Source organism: Mycetomoellerius zeteki, unplaced genomic scaffold (genome assembly GCF_001594055.1).
Source record: "Mycetomoellerius zeteki isolate Tzet28-1 unplaced genomic scaffold, Tzet1.0 scaffold179, whole genome shotgun sequence".
NCBI lineage: Eukaryota > Metazoa > Arthropoda > Insecta > Hymenoptera > Formicidae > Mycetomoellerius > Mycetomoellerius zeteki.
Window position 1 is genome coordinate 193092 of NW_017256747.1, and position 25524 is coordinate 218615.

Consider the following 25524-nt stretch of genomic DNA (forward strand, 5'->3'; position numbering starts at 1 on the left):
TATATACATATATATATATAGGATTTAATATAGGATAGCTTTCAATATTTCAATATAAAAACTTTTATATATTCTCATAAAAGAAATTATAATCTCATAAAAGCAACAGAATATTTATATTATTTAATTTATAATATTCTTAGAAAATATAATATATATTATTCTACATTCGTAATATAGTACATAAAAAATATAATTAACTTCATTAATTTTAAAATCAAAACAAACAGTTCTATATAAATCACGATAGATACTAAATAATAGGAAATGAGAATCAAACTTTGAAATTGCCTATAAGATCCGGCACTGGATGGATTTGTGTATATAAATTTATTTAAGTGTTACAACTATAATAAGAAATGTGTGTCATATTCATTACATCATTAATATATTATATTAAATCACACGAAAGCACGTGCAGTCATTTATTTCAATCACATCAGAATTCATTAAAGCTTTCACATTTAATAGCATCAACTGGTTGCTCACTTTGCCAACGGCCAAGAAGACACGTATCGGGTGAACAAATTTCAGCGGTGAAACTTCATTTGAAGATCGATCAATTAAAGAAGAAGGGAGGAAGAAGTATTCGCGATCGAGCTGCGCACGACTGCAGTTGCAGTTAACATGTTAGCTGCAATTACCAAGTCGGCGCGAACAAATGTGCCCAATTACGCGAGGAGCAGTGTGAACAGCCAGTCTCGAAGAGCGTTGTTGGCCAACGAACAACCCACAGCACCGCCAATTAGTAATCGCATTCTTTTCGAACAATTCGCACGTGACTCCTTTCGTCGCTCGAGTACTTCAGGTAACATAATTGGTCGTATATTACCGACGTAATGAATCGAATTCCACGTACGCTTATTCGAGATCCTTAATAGTGGACTTTTCACGATATTCGGATTGATAGAATTCTTATGTGTGTGTGTGTGCGTGCGTGTATGTGTGTGTGAGAAGTAAAATAATTAAAAAATAATTATTACTACGAGTTATTACTAAACAGAATTTGTCAAATAAAATTTCTGGAGAAAGTAAATAAGTAAATGAGCGAGCAAGTAATGTAATCTCTTTTCATTTTAAGAAGCATGAGAGAAAAACAACAAAATAAGAATGTAACGCTCGAATATATGCACAGCAAAAACAATATCTTTTGTCAAACGACCAATAATTGAGCATGTTAGGATGTTTAAATAAAAATATTTAATTAATATAAAATTTAATTAAATTAGGAGTAAGAATTCATACATATGTTTCGACTCATAGAGCCTTCATTATTAGATCATTATATAGATCAACATCAATCTTTTTTACAAAAGCCACTCAGATATTATTTTCACTCGTGCTGATAAAGGCAATATTACCGTTACATTAGAGAAGAGGAAGTATATTCTAAAAAAGTAGAGGAGGTATTAGAAGACAAAAACATTTATTCCATAGTAAAGAAAAATCCAGAGAAGATCTTAAAAAAAAAGAGTAAATGACTTGCTTAAAAAATGGGAAAAAAAGGAATTTGTATCCAATAGAGAATATCTTTGTATGAGTTTAGCGATGCTCCACTTCCAAAGGTTTACGCATTGCCAAAATTACATAAAATAAATGTTCCGTTTAGGATTATAGTTTTTTCGATTGGTACAGCATTATATGAGTTAGCTAAATTTCTGGAAAGAATTATCTCAGACAGTATTCTTAAGGCGAGAGGATATGTGAATAATAGTTTCGAACTCTACAATAGACTTTCTGGCGTTGAGGTGAGGAAGTTTAACGTGCTCGCTTCATTAGATGTTACATCTCTTTTTACTAATGTCCTATTAGAATTGGTCATTAAGGGTTGAAAAAAGATAGATACACATTGAAAAAAGATAGATACACATTCAAAATTATACATATACCGAAAGAAGAATTTATATATGCCGTAAACTTTGTATTGTCTTCCACTTATTTCACGTCTAAATAATTTGATATATAAACAAACTTATAAAACACCAATGAGTTCCCCTTATCACCAGTCATTGCAGACATAGTTTCACAGGAAACCTAGAGAAAAATGTATTGAACATGTTGAACTTGCCCATCTATTACGTTGATGATATTTTATTAGTTTGTCCCAGGGAGACATTATAGTACCTTCTACGCATGAATCGTAGAAGGTGCTATATCGAAAAAAACATGAAGAAAGGTCTATGTCAAAAAATAAATGAAAAGCGGTTTATTTCGCGTGAGACGTGAAGATCGGTCTATGTCGGAACGCATACGAAGTACGATTTATATCGAGAAAATAAGAAGAACGGTTCAAGTCGCATGAAATTAAAAAAGGATCTATATAGCGTAATATTCATTACTCATAAATTACACAAATTTCTTGTGTAATTTATGAGTTACGGAAAATTAAATAATAGATGATAAATTAGTACGAGAAATAGGATTGAAAATCAAGATGATTTCCGTTCTCAGTCATACTATTATAAAATGTATGAGAAGAAAGTATATTGTGCTATATGTACAAACTCTTCTTTAATTTCGTACGACTTGAACCGTTCTTCTCGCTTTCTCGATATAAACCGTTCGTATGCGTTCCGACATACACCGGTCTTCACACCTCACACGAAATAGACCGCTTTTCATTCATTTCTTGACATAGACCTTTCTTCGTGTTTTTCTGGCGCGATCATTATCCATTCTTATTTTATAGAATGTAATTAGCGAAATTTTATGTAACGAACTGATGAAGGCTCTGTGACTCGAAACATATGTATGAATTCTTACTCCTATTTTAATTAAATTTCATATTAATTAAATGTTTATTTAAATATCCTAACAAGCCCGATTATTGGTCGTTTGATGAAAAGTATTGTTTTTGCGATGAGAGAAAAAATTGTTAAATTTTTGCAAATATAAATTTTCTTATTTTAAAAAGAAAAATCAATATTTTCAATCATCAATATTTTACTTAAAATTAATTTTAAAATATTTTATATATATTAGAGTTTATTATCGACTTATATCACTATTCCAACCATCGTATTTAATATCGGTTCAATATAATATATTATACACATACCAAAAAATGTTTTAATTTACATAATATGATTACATGTGTACGGTTAAAGAGCAGACGTGCTTGCATTTGTTTGTCGTTTATTCACATCGCGTTTATTGATAACAAGTAATGTATCAAAATAGATAAATATGGTAGGCCGTCAAACCTTTTGTGGTTTCATTGCAAAGTGTGCATAGATGAAACAGAGAAACGAACTACGTGCATAGAAATTACGATTGATTCTGTGACAAAAACTGAATACGTGACAACAGACGAAGCGAAGGCAAGACAAGAAACGTACCAGTTATCTAAGACAAACTGTGATTACATTATTAAGGCATGCAAGTCCTCTCAGCTTTTAAGAAACGAGCCAATCAGAAAAAGCATGCGGCTGTATGTAAAATTGAAGGCAGGAACGTTACTTTAAAATTAAATTTAATTCTTAGTACAAAAGACTTCAATAAATATGTATTTCAGACAAATTAAAAATCTTTAAAAATCTCAAACATGTATAGACACATTCAAAATTATTCATGCAAATATATATTACAATATATATTACAATCTCAATTTGAAATCAAGATATACAAAGACAAAATATGAAATTTTAGATGTTGCTTTGTGGAATGTTGAAGAGATAGAAAATCATTGTTATCCACGTCACACAAAACAGATTTATTTACCAATTTAATTCAATCCACTACAAATCCTTTTGTCGCCTGTTCTCTTATCTTTTATCTTCGTCGTATCCCTTTCACGTCGTCTTACCGCGACGTCGAAAGCAGCGGAACAATTAATTTCGTCCTTTAACTAGCGAAACAGCGGTGACATCAAGGGAAGGAGGCTCGAATTAATCTTCGTATTACACTTTGCGATGCAAATTCAGCGTGTGTACGTTCTTTTATGTGCAAACATTGTGAACGTTAATTAAGACCTTTACGAAAAACGTAGAAGGATTTAGACATAGATGAGAAACAGGGCAAAGAAAATGACACACCAATGGAACATCGACGTATTAGAGAGTGACACCAATGCACATTAGCAGACGATAAAAAGAAAAAAGAACAAACCTTGTTGTGCGACTTGAACATACAGGCGGTCCCGGCGAATAGCTGCATCCAAAGGAAAGATACAAATCGATTACTAATCGTATTCACTTTTTCCTAAAGAGAAATCCAGAGAGATCGAGATTGTCAGCAGATCTTTCTGGATTATACTTTTTCTTAGATATCGTAAGGAAAATTTATTAATCAGTAAAATTTATTTATTAATTATCATAATCAGCAAAAGTTATATAAAAATAAAATATTATTTGATAGATATAAGATAATTAATCCTCAATTACATATCTCGTTTTAGAATCTTAATGGAAAATATTTTTTTTTAATGAAATGTATAGAATGTATAGAATCGAAATATCAAAATATAAAAAGGTTCTGATAATAATTGAAAAAGTTATGTCAAAAAATATTAAAGAACAATTTGTGAAAAGAGTGCAATAATCAATTTTTTTAAAAATCATATCTTTATGATAAAAAAGATACAGATAAAAATAAGTAGTGTTTTGAAAAGAGGAAAATGTGAACTTTAAGAAAAAAAACGTTATATTGATTCATTCCAAAAAGTAATAATTATTTGCACGACTGAAGTAGGGACGTTTTTATTAATACATGTTCGGAAAAATAATATCGGAGGTATATCGAATATCTTCTTTAAAAAAAAAATGAAAATATTTTATATCAAATATATAATGATTTTGACATTATTTACTCATGATTTTATAACTCCGAGAAAATAGAGCGATCGTTTCAACAAGACGCCTCTCTCACAAAAATGCTTTTCTTGACAATGGATATATGTTTTAATTATAAGAAGACAACACATACTTGAATACAGCACTAATAAGCAGGCACTTATTAAAAACGAATTTTCACTTTCGGTAAAAATCTGTTGAATTTACATTTGACGGGTCCAAGTAAATTTTAAGCCAAACTTAGTAAAGTTTAAAGCCAAACTTTTATTGCATCACAATTAGCGTTAAGACAACAATGAAACAATTGCATGACGGCGATCGACAGAGAAAAATTCCAAGTTTTTTTACTCCCTCACTTCAACTCTGCAATATTAATCGTACAAAAATAGCGGCAGGCTAAAATCATCCGGCTTTTCATCCGGATCCAAATGACCCACTCATGTAGTCGAGGGTTAATAATATGAATAACTGTATAAAAATAATAATGCTACAGCGCAAATTTTCATAATTGTCATTGTTGTATAATTGTATGTTAAGTATTAGACTACTTTGTTCGAGTAAAATTAATAGGACATCATTACGTTAATTATCAATTTTTTGTCATTCTACGATGCGTATAAATATATTATTATTTTACGATACATCATAAAAATATAAATTTCATCGTGTTACCAATACATACATGTCAACAGCATTATAAAATAAATAAATGGCTTATTAAGTTAATTTTTATCATTCCAATACAATTGATTGTGCCATCAATATCGTATAAAAGTACGTGAATAATTATATAGAATTAATGTGTTTAATTAGGATTAAAATGCGCGGTTTTCGGCAGGGAGAGAATTGTCAGGGGAATGGTTAGACAAAGAAATACATTGGATGTTGAATCGCTTTGTGAAAAAGTGCGACGACGACAAGAAGTTTTCGCGCCGTGATAATTGCGGAACCGTTACAAATGAGAAGGGTCAAAAATGAAGAACGCGCGCTGTTCCCCCGAAAATGAGTTATGACCATCTTGCGAAATCCTCTTTCAGGCCTTCATTAACCGTTTCGTTTTTATGCTGGCATACTCGTAACATACATCCGACGAAATTCATTTGACGTGCGCTATGAGTGCGCATATTTTCTGCGTACACTCTACATGCGTGTTACGTTTATGCTGTGGAAATGTACAGGTCCGACATTAATCGCTGGCCTTTAATTCAACGCAATAAAACACAGTGAAACGATTTAATGTGCCGCCGGCATCACCGAAGGCGGAAAAGTATTACATCTTAAGTATCTACTGTCGGCGTATAGTATAGTGCGCGGCGTCGCTCTTAGCAATGAAAGCTTTAAGGATCATTATAATTAACCGTCCACCAGCTTCTCATAATTTATGGTTTGCAACGTCATTGTCCCTGTCTATATTTTTTATAGGTCTTGGGAGAAAAAGACTTTTAGAAACCTTTTAGAAATTTTTCTTATTTTTTAAGAGTGGTTCACTTTTTCCTATTCACGTTACAATATTTAATATCTATGAAGTATATTTGCTATTTTTTTATAAGAATAAATGATGATATAAGGACTGATTATAAAATATTAGTAATAATGTTTTACATTATGTACTATTACAAAAACTAAATAAACAAAATGACGCTAGGTATACTATTACATAACTGTTTACATTCAGAGTACGACATGCTTGTTAGGTTGCGAAACGTGATCGAAGAGAACGATTCGTCTCGTAAGATTTAATTCGATTCAGAATGACCTTCATGGACGTGCTTAGGCTGCTAGGACTGTTCCGCGTTCGATCCATATCGATCAGTCTCGATTCGACTAATCTGATTATGTGCTTGGCACGTATGCTCTCTTTTCTCCGGTTATCGATCTAGCGGTACCGCTAAAATCGATTCGCGTCCCGGAAATGTCTCTCAGGATAATAATAGGACATGCACGCTACCATTTATCGTGCCGGACTTTCTTGCCCATCCACTGTCTATTCTTACGCCATCATTCTTGACGTCAACTAATTGAAAAAGTTTCGTCGAATAATGGGAATCTTGCGATGACAAAGGAGCAAATGAGAAGGGAAATGTTTCTCAAGATATTTTAGTTTTAACGCGAGCTGCTTGACAGAATAATGTCTACTAAACGATTGAAGTAAAAAGTTTTAATATAGCACTTCTTGCTGTATAATCTACATACTTTTGAAATAAAGAAGCGAAAGTGGAACAGCAAGTCTGAAAAGCACGTTGTGCAAATTGTAAGGATCGCCTTTTTAGTTCTGTAACATCTGCAATTTGGACGAGTCGCGATAGTTCCAAAGCACTTTGCAAACTAGAGAGTCGCGACGGTTGTACATACATATGCATTGTGCAGTTTTCGTAACGTACAAACGCTAAAATGCCACCTCATGAAAACACGTACCTAGCATCAGGATGCTTGCGACCAAACTTCGTGTTTACAGCACATTGTAAAATCGCTCGACGCGCTCGTAAGCTACGAGAGATCGTCGTGTGCTTCTGACGGCATGTTTGTCCAGCGCAGCTTTTATCGTTAAACTTTTTTTTTCCGCTCTGCCGCTACTGCAGTTCGGGTCATCACGATCCATTTTCTTTCGAGAGAGAAAGGAGGAAGAGAGAAAAAGAGACAGAATAACAACCCTCCGGCTCGAAAGTGAAAAGTTCACTGCGGAATGCTTATGTATTTATTGAAAGCTTCGTGTATACGTCGCACGACAAACTCGCTGAAAGGAGAGCTTTTGAGAAGAACAGACAAAGGGCGACGAGGCAAAAAGAAAAGATAGATGTAGGACTGCGTGAATTCCTAACGAGGTGTTACTTCACCAGCAGCTCGGAGAAGTGGAGCAACTGGTAAATTTCTCGCTCGTGCGACTTTCTAAATAAAGCCAATAAACGAGTAGTATCGACTGATAACAGGAGCAAATCTCTTTATAGACAAACGACACACTTTTTTCATAAGAGGAATATTTCTACATACTCTCGTAGAGATCGATATAGAAGATTCAAATAATAGAGATACTGTTAATATTTTCGTTATTTTATTTTACGAATCACTTTTATTACGTAAATTAGCATCTGATAGATCTGACTCTTTTAAAGATGTTCCAATGCATTTAAAGAATGCTGCCGATATTATTTCCGTTAACCGTAAATTTTTGCAGATGATACTTTTTCTGGAATTATATATACACGGTGTCTGTTAAGTTTTGACAAAGCGCTTATATGTAGATAGAGCGGACTAAACTGAGTCAAAAAATTGTACCATTTTGAAATTTTCGTAACAGTTAACAAGATATTAATTACTAAAAATCGCTGAATTTGGTTTTAAATAATTTTTTACTCAAATACTATTAACTTTACAGAAAAACTGTAAGAGATAAAAATCGTTTATTTTCTTCTTATAGAACTATAAGAATTTTTTCAGAATTTTTTAATACCGTATTTTCTCATGTTGGTAGAAATAAGAAAATGTACTTAAAAAGTTGATAAAAAATTCTGAAAAAATTCTTATAGTTCTATAAGAAGAAAATAAACGATTTTTATCTCTTACAGTTTTTCTGTAAAGTTGATAGTATCTGAGAAAAAAATTATTGAAGATATATTCGGCAATTTTTAGTAATTAATATCTCGTTAACTATTGCGAAAATTGCAAAATGATAGAGCACTTTTTGACTCAGTTTAGTCCGCTCTATCTACATACGCTCTATCTACAGTGCTTTGTCAAAACTTACCAGACGCCCTGTATATACAAATAGATTTCTGATAAATCTCTAAAATCCTTTACAAAGTGAAAAATTAATCAAGTCTTTTGCAGATTGATATTCTTGTTACCTTCCAATGGCGAGTTGAACAAATTTTTTTTACTCGTTGCGGATCATTTACCAAAATTTACGCAACTCAGGATCTACAGGTCTCATTAAAAAGTGCTGCGTGTTACCCTGAATTTCTAAAAAGTACATCGAGTAACGAAAAACGGAGCAAGTTGAGAGATTAACTGTCGCCTCGTTACGTCTTTTCAACTTTGTCCTATCAAATCCGCATTTTTAAAGCATTTTTATTTTTAATAGAGGCTTATAAAGAAAAATTGAAAAGCTAGGAGTAAAATAATTTGAAAATAATTAAAATTTTTGTACAATTTTTGTTGATCAATTTGATAACTTTCATAAAAAAAATTCTAAACAATGACAGTAGTCTAAAAAATAAAACGAAAATTATTTTATCTATTCACAAAGCACACAATGCAGCTCCAGTTTTTTGCGTCAATGCACCTTTATGAAATAAATGTACAAAATACTCGTAGAAGCTATTTTTCCGGCGTTATAACGCTAAACAAAGAAAAAAAATACGCGAATAGAATATCGACTTTCCTATCAGCTCGATAATATCTCATCCAGCTTATTTTTAGTCCCTCGTTCGCCGACGGGATGCTCGAGGCCTTATATAAATGCACCCTATTGCTACCGTTTCTATATAGGCATCCCTCGATTCTCTCTCTTCTTGAACCACGAAATACCATGACCTTCTGATCTTCCGCGGCCTCTCGCGCGGGGTCTAACAGTTAAGCTTTCGACTATGTATTCTCTTTGGTACACACCGCTGGCATTAAGCCGAAGAGATTATTGCGTAGCGTTCTATCTCATTCGGGGTGCTTCCTCTAAGACCGAAGGATTTAATGTTCTTAATAATGCAATCAGCAGTGAACAATATGACAAAGAAATTATTGGACGGAGTCGTTTAATCAACAATAAAAGTGACAAATTATTACGAATAAAACGATACAGAACGAACAAATTTTGACTACGACGTAACTTCGTCTAATATAGCTTGACAGATAATCATACATATGACTCGTAAATTGGATGAATTACGCGATGTTAATTGACTCTTTCGTATATTATATGTTACACAATTGCAGTAATCAATTATGCGACAATGTTTAATAATTTTCATTGTAAAACAGATTATGTTAAAAATGAGCCAATTAAAAGCCAAGTTTTATCTGCTCATGAATAATGTATGCAACGTATTATGTTTCGGTGCGCGCCGTGTGTTCTAAAATTATCCTGTACAACATGCAAATTGCGCATCTGTAATTTTCGCAGATTACATGAGTCCATGTTAGAGATATGGTTGCTCTTCAAATACATAGGCACGCGTAAGATATGTAATAACTATTTATGAAATGTAGGGACTTTGTAGCTTAATATAGCAAAGGTTTTTGTTCGCGGATGGAAATTCTCTCTTTTGATTCTAATCCAAATCTACTTACGAAGATCCCCCTCCTTAATCCGAGGAAATATGATAACGAATCTTTCCCTTTTTTTCGGCATGTATTATGAAATCTATAGATTATTATCTCCTTTTATGCATAAATTCCACTTACTTTCCGTCATTCTTTCCATATATCTTTGTAGAAAGAAAGAGAAAGGAGAGGAAAAGGGGAGAAAAAAGTTATTACAAAACTTTAGAATGGAATTACTTAATATATCTTGAAATATTATTATATAAAAATATCCATTCTTTATACAAAAAGCGTCATTCTCTCTTCTATTTTCCACATTAATTTCTTTATATGACATGCTGTATAAATTGTAGTTCGCGTTTTATATTTGTTTTACACGTTATAAAATAATTTTTAAATATTACAGAAATATTTTATAGAAATCATATATGTATCACTTTATGTAAAAGTGAAAGAGTTACGCAAAAGTTATTTTACTTCTTAATAATAAGTAGTTTTGACAGATAACTTCCAAGACTATTACGTACGAAAACAAAGCAATGTAGAGACTGTTATTCTTGTCGCGCAATGAAAGACGGAATATGATAGCAGATGAGGATGGTCAATATATTATATATATTTTAGGCACTATCGTGTAATGCCTCAATTACAATTTATAATGAGTTTTCGCCCCTGTTAATTAGAGGCGACATCCTCGTCTGAGAATTACTAGGCGACCGGAGAGTTAAACAAGCTTTCCAGATTTACAAGCCTTTCCTCCGACAGCTTTCTTTCTCACTCTAACTGCTATGGTCCAACGAATTTCTCGTCGGACTCCGCCCACTCTCAAGGGTGATTCTAGAGGTAAGAGGAGCTCGGAGGCAATACGAAAGGGCGAAGTCGATTTATTCTAGCGGGGAGTCGAGGAGGTCCTTAGCCCCGAATCCTCGTAGGATCCCTTTCACGAAGTACGCGAGATACGTATAGGGAATGTCTCGGATAGTCTACGCGAGGAAACCTGAGAAAAACGCCTCACACCGAAAATACTTCCCATACCTCCGATCCTGTAAGCTTCCTCTTCTGGAAAAAAGGGTCCAACGAGAGTGCAAACGGTGTTCGCCGGTCGATAAAGGGCAAGATGAACAAACGCTTTCGACGAAAAGACGAGATCTCTTTCTCGAAGGGTATAGACGATCGGATGAAACGATTCTGATCCACCAGTGATATCTCCTTGATCAGTTCGTGTGTGTAATGCAAAATAAGATGCTTCCAGGAAACAAAGATCAAAGTATCGCTCGTCAGACAATACTTTTTTATCATATCCAGCTTATAAGGTGTTTCCTTCTGAGATGCTTCTGGTTTGAATGTCCCGAAAGAAAAATTTAATAACGCGGCAAACGAGAAGGCACAAGACAAACAATTTGAAAGGGAATATTAGCCCAAAAGAAAAAAAATATCTGTAATTGTGTTGGGTTTAGCTCAAAGTATGTATTAATAATTGTACGATAAATTTTATTTTCTAAGTTTGTAATTTTAAAGAAAAGAGGATTACAAATTTATTTAAGAGAAATTTATAAAAACACGATATACTATTTATATATAACATATAAATCAAATACTAAGTTATAGTATGTATTAGATAAGAATAAATTGTAAAGAAATTTTTACAATTTATGGCATCAATAACCGCGTTGGCTTATCACAGTTATTTTCATTTCATTCTCAAATTTCATTTGAAATTCTGAGCCTTGATTAGTTCAAGTATGACGATATACGAATAAGAAATAAAAACAAATAAATTGTGAATGATAATCTAGGAAATAGATAAGATAGAACCGACAGAGAGGTATTTAATCGCGAATACTTCATTCGTCTCACGTTTAAACGAAGCCTCATAAACGAAACTGAAAGAAAAACCCGAAAGGTGGGAGGACGGAAAGTAAAAGAGCGAAAAGGGAAGTCAGCGACTTAATACACAAAAGCACCCCGTTGACTCCTCCCTCTCAGCCGGGGACGATTCTGTAGACGGAGTTACATTTTCTTTCTTGCGTGCCGTACGTGACAAGTATGAACACACACCAAATTCATAGAATTCGTGCAACTCGCCAAGCGAAAACGTGCCGCTGGAGAGGCGAATCGAAATATATTTTCACACAAGAATTATTGCAGTTATAGACTTGGATCGCATCGTAAATTAATTAATTTTTATACGTTATTTATGAGAACAACACGCTCTTATATCAGAAACATAAAGATGATGTATTACATTCATATTAGGATATATTTTATATGTGAAAGGACAAACGGATGAAGAAAACAAATTACGTGTATATTGAGAAAATTATATAAAATAAATTTTAATTAAATTATACATGTATAGTCAGTATCTCGTGATTTGTAAGTAGTAAGTAATTTCAATCTGTTTACATAATATGTCATTATAAGGGGATAATCATTAAAATAAATTTTTAGAAATAATATATATTTAGAAATGCTACAAAATATAAATATTTTATATATAAAGTATGCACAAAATTATTTTTTATAGAAATTTCTTAAATAGACACATAACTTTAAAAACAATATGATGTAGGAGAAAATGAGGGAATTGTGCACACTTAAGGGAAATTCATTGCTGTGATGTGATTTTTGAAGTTGAAGTTAATATAAACATGGAAATACTAACTATAAACATTCTTCTCGAAAATGCATCGATATGCACTGCTCATATTGCGAGCAACTTTTAATTTAATAATGTTGTATTTGACAAAAAGTAAAAAAGCAAAAGCGAAAAAATTTTCATATTGCGAGCAACTTTTAATTTAATAATGTTGTATTTGACAAAAAGTAAAAAAGCAAAAGCGAAAAAATTTTCGCTCGTCGAGTTGGGTAATTGTGCACAAAGCAAAAATCGTAAGAAATTAATATAAATAAATATTTCATGGAAAATGTTTCATGGAATGTTGATAAAATAATGAAAAATATATTATTATACAAATGTTAATACAAAATTAATATAAAGTGTGAAAAAATAATACAAAAATTGGAAAAATTAATTATTTAAACAAAAATCACATATGTGATTCTCAGCATCATCAGCTCCACTGTATTCTTCATGGACTTATTCAGAACACAGACAGCATTGAAACCACCCAGTCGATACAAACTAAAAGTAACATAATGTCAACGTTATAATTTTGCACCCTACAATGTTATGCCTAACGAATACACAAAAGTCAACAAAAAATCAAAATGACGTCAAAATGACTTTATTTTACTTAAAGTCAATAGACAGTCAAATTTTGTAATAAAAAAATCATTATTTTGACGTCAAAGTACATCACTTTGACTTTCTCTCAACTTGATGTGTTACTTGGACTGTTATGTAACACTATCCAGCCTAGAAATTTCGCCGCGGTATAAGTGGCTTCATTTATTGAAAAAGTGTTAAACCAAAATGCACACAATTACCCGCTGCGCACACTTATCCACTTTCTCCTATATATAAATTGTATATGTATTTTATATATCTCAGAAAATATGTATATTAGTTAATCACTGCTTCGAAAAATTTTCATAATAGCAGCTGATATAACTGGAAATAGGCGCTTTAGGGGCTCAAAGAGAGATGCGATTGGTCGGCGTAAATGAGAGGCAAGGAAGATGTCCTTGGATGCATCAAGGGGACCATTATCGAGGGATGAAAGCACAGAGAGGGTGCGCGCTATCTTTCGAGACACCCTGTGCATAATTTATCACCAGACTGGATCAAGTTTGGCCGTGCGTATCGAGGAGTCTAACCACAATGCATAAATTTGGACGAACGGATGATAATAATATGCCATCGTCAAACCTGCAGTCAGAACAAAATGCAAATGCATCTTCCATTACCAGAAGAATATTCAAGTAATGTTAGCAAAAGATCACGAAATTAAAATAACCTGAGAAAAAGTTTTTCCTATATAGCTGATCTTAAAAGCTTCATAAAAAAGCAAGTTACATTAAAACTCAGTCTGATTAAATTAACCCAATTAAAAATTAAATTATATCGAAAAAACGTTAATCAACAAAGTGCTTATGTGACGCAATAAGTTTGGATCACTTTGTAAATTAAGCACGTGCGATACTCTCTTGCTCATCTTACCATAGCTAAAATACCCTTTTTGCGTCCGCTTACGCCAGTTTGCATTACTTACATCTCCTTTGTTTCGTATTACATAACGAAAAAGCTACGATAATACAGACTCTTAACGAGCCCTTCATATCCGTTAAATCGATACTAATGGATTAAAGCAACAAAATATTTTGCACTTTGCGAGTCGCTGAGATTCTGGAAGAAATAAAAGATAAACCGTTACATCGTAAAACGTTATAACACAGGCGTAAAAAATCGCGACAAGGTTGAAAGTGTGAAATTCGACCTACATATAAAATCGAAACTGATTGTAATTTTAATAACATGATAATAACATTTAATAACATAACTCGATAATAAAACATGGATCTCCGTAGAAAATGAATAATTTTTATTATTCTAAATCTTCTCTGACATAGAATTAAAATTCTTTGGAATAGAATTAAAAATCCGAATTTTTTATCTGTTTGTTTCAATTATGTAATAATTAGTTATAAGTAATATAATATTAAAATTTCTTATTTCTATGTATATATTTATATATATTTTTATTACTTAATATTTATTCAAATACAGATCATTTTTTTTCAAATATCTTTTACTTTTTCATTTTCGTAACAATTTTCCTAACAATAAAAATTATAAGACAGCCTTGGCTGGAAATATACCTAAAGTCTTCAATTTATAGCATTTTTTTACCATAAAAACTTAAAGGAGGACTAACAAATATTAAAATTGTAATAAAAATAATTATTATTTTTCAATAAAATTGTTTTTAATTTATTTTTCGTTAAATATAGACCGTTTACATCAATTTTGGGAATACTTTATATTTATGACCAAGGCTGTATTTCAATCTTAATGACTTACAATAGAAAAATGTTAACTATAGAATTTCAGTAATTTCGTCCACGAGGCTTCTATTTTTAAGTTTTATTATCCCGGAAGAGAAAAAGACTCATTTAGGAAAAAAAATCTCTCAATGGCCGTTAACCCTATTCCTTCAAGTTGGTCTCGGCGGCAAATAACGAAGTAGAGTCGTGTTCCTGGATCCCTTGAATGTGATTACACATGGAAGAAGGAAAGGACGAAGAGATAGAGGGAGAGGGAAGGTTAGGGCGCTTGTCTTGATTTAGTAATAACAAGGCATGGGAGTAGAGATGTGCAAGTGACTACATGAAGCTCGCGAAGACGAAGACGGCGACAGCCGGACGGAAGTGAGACGAGACTGAAGCGGCACGAGATGAGAAAGCAAGTTCTCAAAGTAAGGAACTGAGTACACGACGAAGGTACTAATCAGGGTCCCGCGTCTGTTTCGCAATATGCTGAAATGCTGGGAAAACTTATTCCTATAACAGACTACACTATGCGAAATCTATCAAAATCTTCATGAGCTAGCGAAATTGTATGTATAAAAGATGATTTAGACGAATCGTTAGGTTTAAATTTACATCCATTCTCTTATCTGTCGCCTATCATAATAAAAATTTCATCTAAAAAGTTTAAAATACATGAATAATGTAACACATTTATATTTTATAGTCGAAATATGAAAATGTAAATTCGAATTTTTCTAAAGCAGCTTCTTCCTTATATTAAATGCTTAATTTAACACAAAAAAATATTTTGTGAAAATATTCAAAAATTTTGCGACACAATCAAAATAATTTCCAAAAAATTTACAGGATGACTCCTATTTTAAACATTTGTCTAACAAATTTTTAGTCACGTATAAGTGCGATCACATAAAATAAATATTAAATTAAACAAATGAATCAAGAAATTTAGATAGAATTTTAAAAAAAAGATTCTAGAACATGCATTTTATTTATGGAAAATAATTAGAACATAGAAAAGTCGGGTCAAATATAATAGACGAAGATCATGAATAACGCTGATGTAAGATTGAAAAATGTAATATAACTTAGATGACAGAATAATAGACCTACAGCCATTTATGAAGATAAATTCGCTCAGCACAACACAACGTTGGAATTAACTAATTCGACATCCGACATTGCGTATCGCGAGTTTCTCGAGGGTTAAAGGCCAATTCTGAGGATTTACAAGGACCTCTGACTGCACGAGAACGCAACGTTTCAGAGAACGATCCACTGAATGGGATTCGAGTTCCGGTTTCTCGTTATATATAGTGACGATGTGACATGCAAGTACCGTATATAATGCCGACAACCGTGTATATATGCGCGTACGTTCGATCTACATATTCAGCTCGACCTTTGACAGTCGAACTTCACCAGGTGCCAAATCCTACTTGACGAAATCGTTAATGATGAAGAAGCTGCACCAACAAATCCATTGTGATACCCAATACATACTATTCGCATATTTATTTTCTCTTCGCGATATTAACTTTTTTTTTATTTATTCAGGCTGCTTTTGGGTTGTAGATGTGCTTATAGATTACAAGTAGAACAATACATAAATAGTAATGGAATTTTGTTAAAATAAAATAAACATTTTGGAATAATAATGCAACAAGAAAGAATATTTAACAAAATTGTATAAGAATCTATAACCTGTATTTATAGTCAATATCTTTTATTTAAAAAAACCTGTGAGATGAGACATTCAAATTTTATGTTTAAATAATTATTTTAATTAAGAATCAATTTTAATGATTGCGGAAAGCAATATGATTAATTTAACCAAATGTAACATTAAAGTAGAAGAAGCTTATTGGATCGTACATGTGAAAACACAATCAATAGGAAATAGGAACTAAAATTTCATAATGGTCGAAGCTGGATCTTTAATGTTTCAGGCTTAAACAATTCAATGTGAATTTGTATTAGGTGTTCCGGTTAATTTTGAGAACTCACTACAGACGGCTGTAGCTACAGATCTACTAAAGATATTTTGAAATTGGATATGTCATGTCATAGCTTGGACATTTCTACAAATAATTTGACACAGGTTCTGTGCATTCATAAACATAACCATACTTTTTAATGCGATTGGAACGTGATAAAGATCATTTTCGTCATCTACTACTTCACTGCTTTGATTCGAAAAAAACGGCTGCCGAAACTCACCGATTCATGTCAATCAAAAAGGTTCGAAGATGCTGAATTGCAGGCATTGTTGGATGAAAATTCAACTCGCTTGAAGAATTAGCATTAAATATTGATAAATCAACCATTTCTGATCATTTACATGCAATGGGAAAGATTCAAAAAGAAGGCAAATAGGTTCTACACGAATTGTCTAAATTGGTTATTCAAAATCGTTTAACCAGTTGCACTTTATTGCTTTCTCGCCACAAAAAGAAGCAGTTTTTGTACGTATCAAATAGTAACCGGCGATGAAAAATAGATCTACTAATCCTAAGCTTAAAAAATCGTGGCCAATAATACTTAATAATCGTCAGTACGAAAAACAAAAACTTATAATTTTAATAATTTATTTTTCTATTTATATATAGAGGAAAGTCATCGATACCGACATACCACTTTGTTTTTAGACAATATTTCTTAAACAAAAGACAAAAATAAAATCTTAAAAACGTAAGTACAAACTGAAAAGTGTCTTCTATCAGATTTTATTTTCGCATTCGTAGATTTCGTTTTTAGCTGATTTGGTATAGAAACAAATATATCAATTATGAGTTTGTACTTCTTTAATTAGCTAAACAAATTATGATTTTATTAGTATTAATAAAGTACAGTAGTTAGTTTCTGAGAAATCAGTGTCACTTTAGGAGACCTATATCAGTATCGATTTTCCTCTATATACTTTTCATCTCATTTCTTTTTCCAAATTAATAAATCGCATGAAATATCAGGATACAATTCGGTAAATAATCGTCGTACAATATATAACGAAAAAATATTTTGAAACAATAAGACATCTAATTTACTGTGAAAAAAGAGTTTGAGGGAAGGAAAAAGCTAAATGTTCATAAAAAGCTAACGTCGGCATTTTCGTTATTGAGACCGATCTCGGTGAAACGTATATACTCTATTTGACAGCAGTCGGGAGTAAAAATCTCTTTTTCATAAAGAAGAAACTCAAGGTACTCTAGAATGATTGATGAATATAAATAAGATATACAGCAGCCTTATTCTGTAACTCTTAACGCAAGTTTCGTTATCGTTATAACGTCGTTACGCAGTTTTTTTTACCATGATATAAAAGCTGTGCAACAATGTTATAACGATAACGAAACTTGCGTTAGTGTTACAGAATAGCCCTGCAGGAATAAATTCGCGAAACTCTCTCTTCGCGAAATATAAGCAGGAAAAGAGATACTTTGCGGAGTAAATTTTGCGGAAGTTCTCAGACGACCCTAAATACATAATAATTACCACCTTATGACAGCTAAAATATGCCTAGGCATATTCTTAAACTTTCATCAATACGTGACCTGTAAAATATGTTATACTTAGCAACTTAAAATAAGTCCTGTCAGTAAAGTATTTGTCTTTCGATACGTGGAAAGAACGGTTTTGTTCCAACATCTAAAACTGTGTAGCCAAATATAAATCTAAAAATAATTTTGTTTAAACTTTAGACTATCAAAATAATTATGTAGGAGCCTTAAACTGGTTACTAAAATGTTAAAATTCTTACAGCATTATTATAAATGTCCATTAAAATTATTTTAAAACCTGTATCTAAATTTTTTTATACTTCAGCAAAACCGTTCTTTCCGTGCATAAATTTAATTATAAAAGTATAAAATTATATATAAAAATACTTTTAATAAATTAGAAAAGCAAACTGATTATAAGCAATAATATAAATTTTTTAAATATTTTTGTAAAAAATTTAGTACTTTTATATATCTTTGATACAAATTAGATATAATAATCAATCTATGATATAGTTAAAAAAATCAATATATATTTATTAATATTTAATGATAATATCAATTGTGTGAACTTCTTAAATCGTATCGGCACGAGAAAGTCTTGAACCGGAGGAAAGTAGCTCTCACTGTGTGTGTCGAAGATAATACGCTTTTCTAAGTAATGGTCGGAGTTCACACTCCGAGGGAATTACAGGTAGAAAAAAGAAACTGAAAGCTCGAGATACGAAGGCGGAAGGACACAAGGGAATGAAGCGATTCCGAAACACGAAATATCCGTTGTCTCGTGCTTGTTATCTCCGTTTTATTCTTTTTATCTGTTGCTCTGTATCGATTTCACGAAGCACGAATTAGCAATGGAACATGAGATTGGACAATTGTGAACCGTTAATTAAACATACAGTATGGGATTAAAGATATCTATCGCGCGGACCATCGAATACGTATTAGTCGTGTAAATTTCCGGCAACATGGAATATTTCTTACGTAATAGTATCGCACAAGAAATTCTATTCAAATCTTTTGCTACCATAAAGAAAAAGCTTAACCGCTCGTAAAGTTGCGTAACTTGCAAGTTTAACGCTCTCGTGACAGCTCAGGTGATTTTATGTGTTTGCGTTGCTACGAGTCAGAAGCCATATTTGCCAAGTGTCTTCATGTATTTACTTTGCCAAGAGCTAAAAGCAATAGATGTATTTTTTATGTTTGCTATTTGTATCAATATTCAGAGAAATAAAATATCCCATCTCTGTTGATGATATTTTTTATTTGTGTTTTATTTTAAAATTTCATTACATTAAATTCATTGTGAGTATTCAAGCAAACTTATTCCTCGCTTTGAAAGCCTGTGTTATACTACGCATTGAAGATTGAGGATTGCAAATTGAAAATTAAAATTTAACCAATCAGAAATGGATTAAAATTAAAATTATCTGATTGATCGAATTCTAATCTTTAATTCGCAATTTTCAATCTCTAATGCATAGTGTAACACAAGTTTAACGGACATCGTGCATAATTGGATTTCAATTGTTGCTAAACTGAGTAAAATTAAATAGAAATATTGCCGAATAAAACTATTCGATATACATATTCACACAGATTACGGGACTGAATTCGTGCAACTCATGATTCTCTTGATAAAAAGTATATGCGTATAATATTATGTTATTGTGTTTATACCGAATGGAACATTGAGCGCCGCGGATGTTCCTACCAACGTGTGACGTGTCGTAAACACAGCAATTCGTACGATGACACATCAGTAGGAATGGTTTTTTTTCTGTCAACGAGATGGACTTGAGAATTGCTGAAGAATCCCGTAACCTCACGTATAAGAGGCGATTCCGAATAATCTTCAACGTTATTTGCAACGATCCGTGGTTATGGGCAGAAGTTCGTAGTCTTCAAACCGTTCACGTACTCGTATACGTTCGTGTCAGTCAACGGAGTATAAACTTTCTAATCGAATTAGAGGTCGGCGCTCCCTTTGCTGTGGCATTTTACTCAGCGATCAAACAGGTTCTTCGATATGCGAATTTGAAGATTCGTAAAGACATTGTAAAAGGAATGCAAATTAAGTAATTACAACGCGCGAAGAGTAGTTCTCAAGAAAATATTACTAAACTTTTAAAATTGAAATTACATTATTAACAAATTTCGCAAATAACTTCATCGAAATCCACAAAAATACAGAATAATGCGAAAATTCACAATTGTTACTGGAAAATAATTTAAGAAGGCTATGATCTATAAAATTATGTTCGCTAAAGTAATTAATATTTCCATACTATGAATATTTGAAATACAATATTATAATTATTCAATTATATGGAAATTATAAGATAAGTCGAATAAGAGAAAAAAATCGATTCGCAATCCTCAAATTTCGGTAAATCTTGGTGCTTGATAATATTCGTGTGCAATTGTGCATTTACAAATATCTTTTTTTACGATGAATGTAATTTGTGATGTTATTTCCAGCTTCTGCTTTACGATTGCTTTTCAAATCCGACAAACCGAATCAGCGCGCAGAACTAAAAAAATGTATTTGCAAATTTGTGTATGAATATTAAGAACTAAGATTCGCTTCGACTAAAAATAGAATTCTTTCTCTTATTTAATTTATAATTATTCCTTCATAAATATATATCTATTATCCAGAATTGGACAACACATTCTATGAGAACCACTGATATAGTGTCTGAAGAGAGCAGAACCGACAAAACGCGCATTACGGAAAACAAACATGTAACAGCAGCAGTGTAAATCCATCTCATGCTTTATGATACTGTCGCATGTGCGCAAGGGTGAGAGCGAAACAGCCGCAGGATGGATAAATCCAGGGGAATCGGAAAGGCTTTTAAAGAAAAATGTACTCACCGCCATGTCCTCGCTCCTGTAAGCCGTGAGGGTCTGCTCGTCCTGCAGGAGGACGCAGTAACAAGGTTCCCAGCATGCCTCGCTGGCAGCCTCACCGACGCAGCATTCGGCTTCTGTAAAAGAGAAAGATGATCCCTCATGAATAAGGGATCCAGGCAAATAGAAGACGGTACCGACGACACCATTGTGCTTGTCGTCGTCCTATGAGAGAGTAAAGTCACTGGTCAAGAGAGTGACTCGCAAGGATAATAAACCGGGCGTCAATTATCCTCCTGAGAAAGAAAGAGAAAGAGCGCAAGTCAAGAGAAATTATCGGTAATGACCGATCGGACGTGTATCCTCCCGCGAGCGGATATATCGATTGCTTTTCCATAATTGCATCGCGTTCAATTGCGGTTATGATTTACAGAAATAACATGCGTTGGAAAAGACGTTGGAACAATGTAACTATCTCACGCGTTGCAAATTGAAAAGTGAAAGAACGGTACAATAGCCTTCAGATGTTCACGCGATTTCAGGACAGAAGAAAACAATATTAAAGAATAAAGCAATAATTCCAATTTACAATACTTTCCAACATCTTTATAATTAATAATGTAGTTAAAATATGCAAATTAGAAGGAACTTAGGTACATGAAGAATAAAATTCTTTTCTATTTATTCGGATATCAATCTTCTTTTTAACTGCGCATCAGTCAGGAATGATCGATGTCTTTACAGGTTGAAACAATTGGCATTCCGCAAAGTTTATCTTAGCAGTATCTATATTTGAGCGATAGTTCCGCTACATCCTGTACTCTGGCTATGATTTATGACGTACGTACATAACTGCCTAAGATTTATGCACAGACGTGTAACAACATTATCCAGAACATTTCTTACGTGATGGAAGCAAGAACGCATTACAGTTGGAAATGACCGATGTAATGAGAGAAACGCTTCTCTGACAGCTTAGGAGGAATAAATTCTACCATTAGAAAATTGTCGTTATCGTTCATTACACACGAGTACGCGATCAATATCTTTATGCGTAGACACTATTTAAGAGACTTTTTGAGTCGTGACATGTACAACTGCCAGTTGTACATTTCATGACAAGCACTAATACGCTTTATTTACGAGGTGCTGCACACGTATGCAGCTTCCTGCACTCTGATAATTTCACAAGAAATAAATGCCTGCGTTTTTCTCATACACTGCCGCGAAAAACATCAACTGCGAATCATAATTGTAATCGGAGTGCAGACAAAGCGTCGGGATATAACGATTTCAGTTCGGTACCGTCGATTGGGATTGTTTTTGCGAGAAATGGAAGAAAGGATAAAAAAAGCACAAAGGGAGAGACCGAAATACAAAGTGATGAATTTAACAGTTTTTTTAATTTGACGATGCTACCGAAAATACACGCAAGTTGCAATTAATACATAATTAGAATTTAATAATGTAACACAAAAAATAAATGTGCGATATTAATTGTAATAAATATAATGGAACTAATTCCTGACTGCCAGCTTTTTGTAAAAAGCAATAGCTTGAAAACGTCTTTGAAGGCATAGTGCCAAGTCATCTCTCTCTACCGTATACTACAGAAAAACCGCGTGAACGTCATCGATATAAAATTATAAGGCACTCTATGGCGCCTCCATTTCCTTGGTCTTCTTGCACTCCTAATATGCTGGAAAATGTAATTTGGAGCAGATCGATTACATCCATTATCGAACACTTGTTCTTATAGCATGAAATCTTATGTTCAAAGCGTGAGAAAAAAGTTTTAAATAAATGACACAGATAATTATTGTTTTCTAGAGATTGCGAAAAAAATTAAAAACATTTTATACATGTATGTTATATATAATAAATTAGTCTGATATATATATGTATACATATATATATTCAGCAATTTGTTATAATAAAATTAGGAAAATTCAGATTGTCTTTATGATTTTATAATATTTGTTTTAAACTGCACTTCATAATGTACTTTATATACAATTTCGCTGAATTACTTTCTTCTTTTCTTTACTATTTTTATTTTTTTTAATCATAGTATCTATTATTTCATTTTTATTAATATATAAAGTTGCAAGTTATTTTATATAAATTTTTAACCTCGACTTCAAGCTTAACAAAAATTTTATAAAGAAAAGAGCACTTGATTATTGAATGCAATATCTTCTTACTAATCAAGTTAGCAAATATCGATTTGTCGAGTAAAGTGAAATCCTCTTTTCTATGGACAGGTTAACCGCACTGATTACAAGAATATATGTACAAAACAACAATATGTAAACGAACGATGGGTAGAAATAATGCAAGAAACTGGTTTATGTTTAAAGCAAACCACTAACAGTAGTAAATTCAATGAACGAAGATGAAGAGTAGAAATGTGGTATGACGATGGTCGCCATCCGTGTACAATATAGTCGGCATGTGTTTCTTATGAGTAAGATGGTAACATGCTGACAATTTTATGACGATTACGCCGGCACGCTCTTCACATTGCGCTTTATTTGTGATAATTTTTAATGACATGCCCGCAAGTCATACCGACATATGATTACATACGACTGCCATTTCCTCTGTTCGAATATCGTGTTGTGCTTTAATTTGTACTACGCCAACCAACGGTATTAGCGGTTTGACGTAAGTATAGATGTCTGTGGCTGAAGAGAAGCCCATGCGGCTGACGAGTGCCGCTGGTAATACCGTTGAATTCTGCGGTACACCCGTTTAGACGAACGTAGGCATTAATTGCAATCATAGTTACATACGCAGAATATATTGTAGAATAATGTCAACAATAATACTAGAAAATTATGAATTCCTGTCATAAAGAAAAATCTGACAGACACGAAACTCAGTGATTTTTTATCGGGTAAAGTACATTTTTTAATAAAAAAAAAAATCAATCTTAACCAATTGAGGATAGTTAATTTTTACTAAATTATGTATGATAGATTTTTTTTCTAATAGCGTTTCGAATAGCAGTAGGTTTGAATTTATAATCTAGGTCGGATTAATAATATCACATGCTCTACTTTTGTTTCTGATTGGATGAGATCATGGTATTTTCGGATTAACTAGTCTAGATTAGATACCCACTGCACTCGGGAAAATGCTATCAAATGACAAAGACCATCGTAAAATTCTAAAAGAGATTATACTTTTCTTTTACTTCCATGTGGGTATTTTCTTCAAGAAAGTTACGCGGTTTACGAATTATCTCCATGTCTTGATGTCTTGATACATTGTTAAATGCCAACGTTTTGCGAACATTGCAGTTCACTTATCAGGACAAATATCAAGTTGTTGATACAAAAAATATGGCATACGTAAATCGCGTAACTTCCTCCAAAAGAGATTCGTATTTTAAATCCTATTCTCTAAATCTGAATCAGTGGATAGTCACTAATTATTCAGTGGCATACTTGACACTGATAAATCAGTGAAGTTCAACTAAAAAAGAAAGAATGTTTGAGCATTATGTAACTAAAATACTGATATTTGTATGTTAATTTCAATTTTCCAATACCATATTCACTGAATTTAAGCATTAAAACAAGGTTAGTTAGATCACATAATAAAGATTAGCTAGGTTAGAGATCTCACATTTAATTCACTGATTACCAGTGGCATACTTGGCACTGATATCAGTGATTATCCATTGATTCAAATCTAGAGAATATTAAGTTGAGCCATGAAGATAATCGTTTAATGAGGTTATATATTATTAAAAACATGAAAGGATTATGTGTATATTAACTGAATTTTTATTATTTTCATCTTAAGTATAATAATTTGTAATATTCTTTCTTTTTAAATGCTTTAATTAACAAAATTAGAAAAACTAAAATCTTTAATCTCTATAATAATAATTAAACGTAAAATATATGTTTAATCGTTAACATAGAATAAAAAGCATTGATATATATACAGGGTGTTTCCAAATTAAATGGCAAAACTTCGGGAGCGTGTAGAGGAGTAAAAAACTAAGAAAAAAAGTCCTATAGACATATGCTCGTTTTTGCTCCGTTTCAGAGAAATCGAAAAAAAATGTTTACATTTCTTGCCATATCTAGCACCGACATATTTGATTACATTTTCCACTTTCTGTTATGAATTTGTCAGTCGCTCTTTGAAAGCCTTTAACAGTA

The 25524-nt window shown here is 32.5% G+C and overlaps 1 protein-coding gene across 2 annotated transcripts in view; it reads right to left on the reverse strand.

The window, feature by feature from the left end:
- The window catches only part of raskol (Ras GTPase-activating protein raskol), a 350704-nt gene that overhangs the window by 177425 nt on the left and 147755 nt on the right, over positions 1-25524 (reverse strand). The window contains exons 2-3 of one of the 2 annotated variants that reach the window (XM_018446322.1): positions 21371-21483; positions 4108-4149 (exon numbers count right to left, since the gene is read on the reverse strand). In XM_018446322.1, coding sequence (XP_018301824.1) covers positions 4108-4149; positions 21371-21483 — 155 coding nt within the window. The remainder of the gene's footprint in view (positions 1-4107; positions 4150-21370; positions 21484-25524) is intronic. The other variant, XM_018446324.1, reaches the window with a different exon arrangement.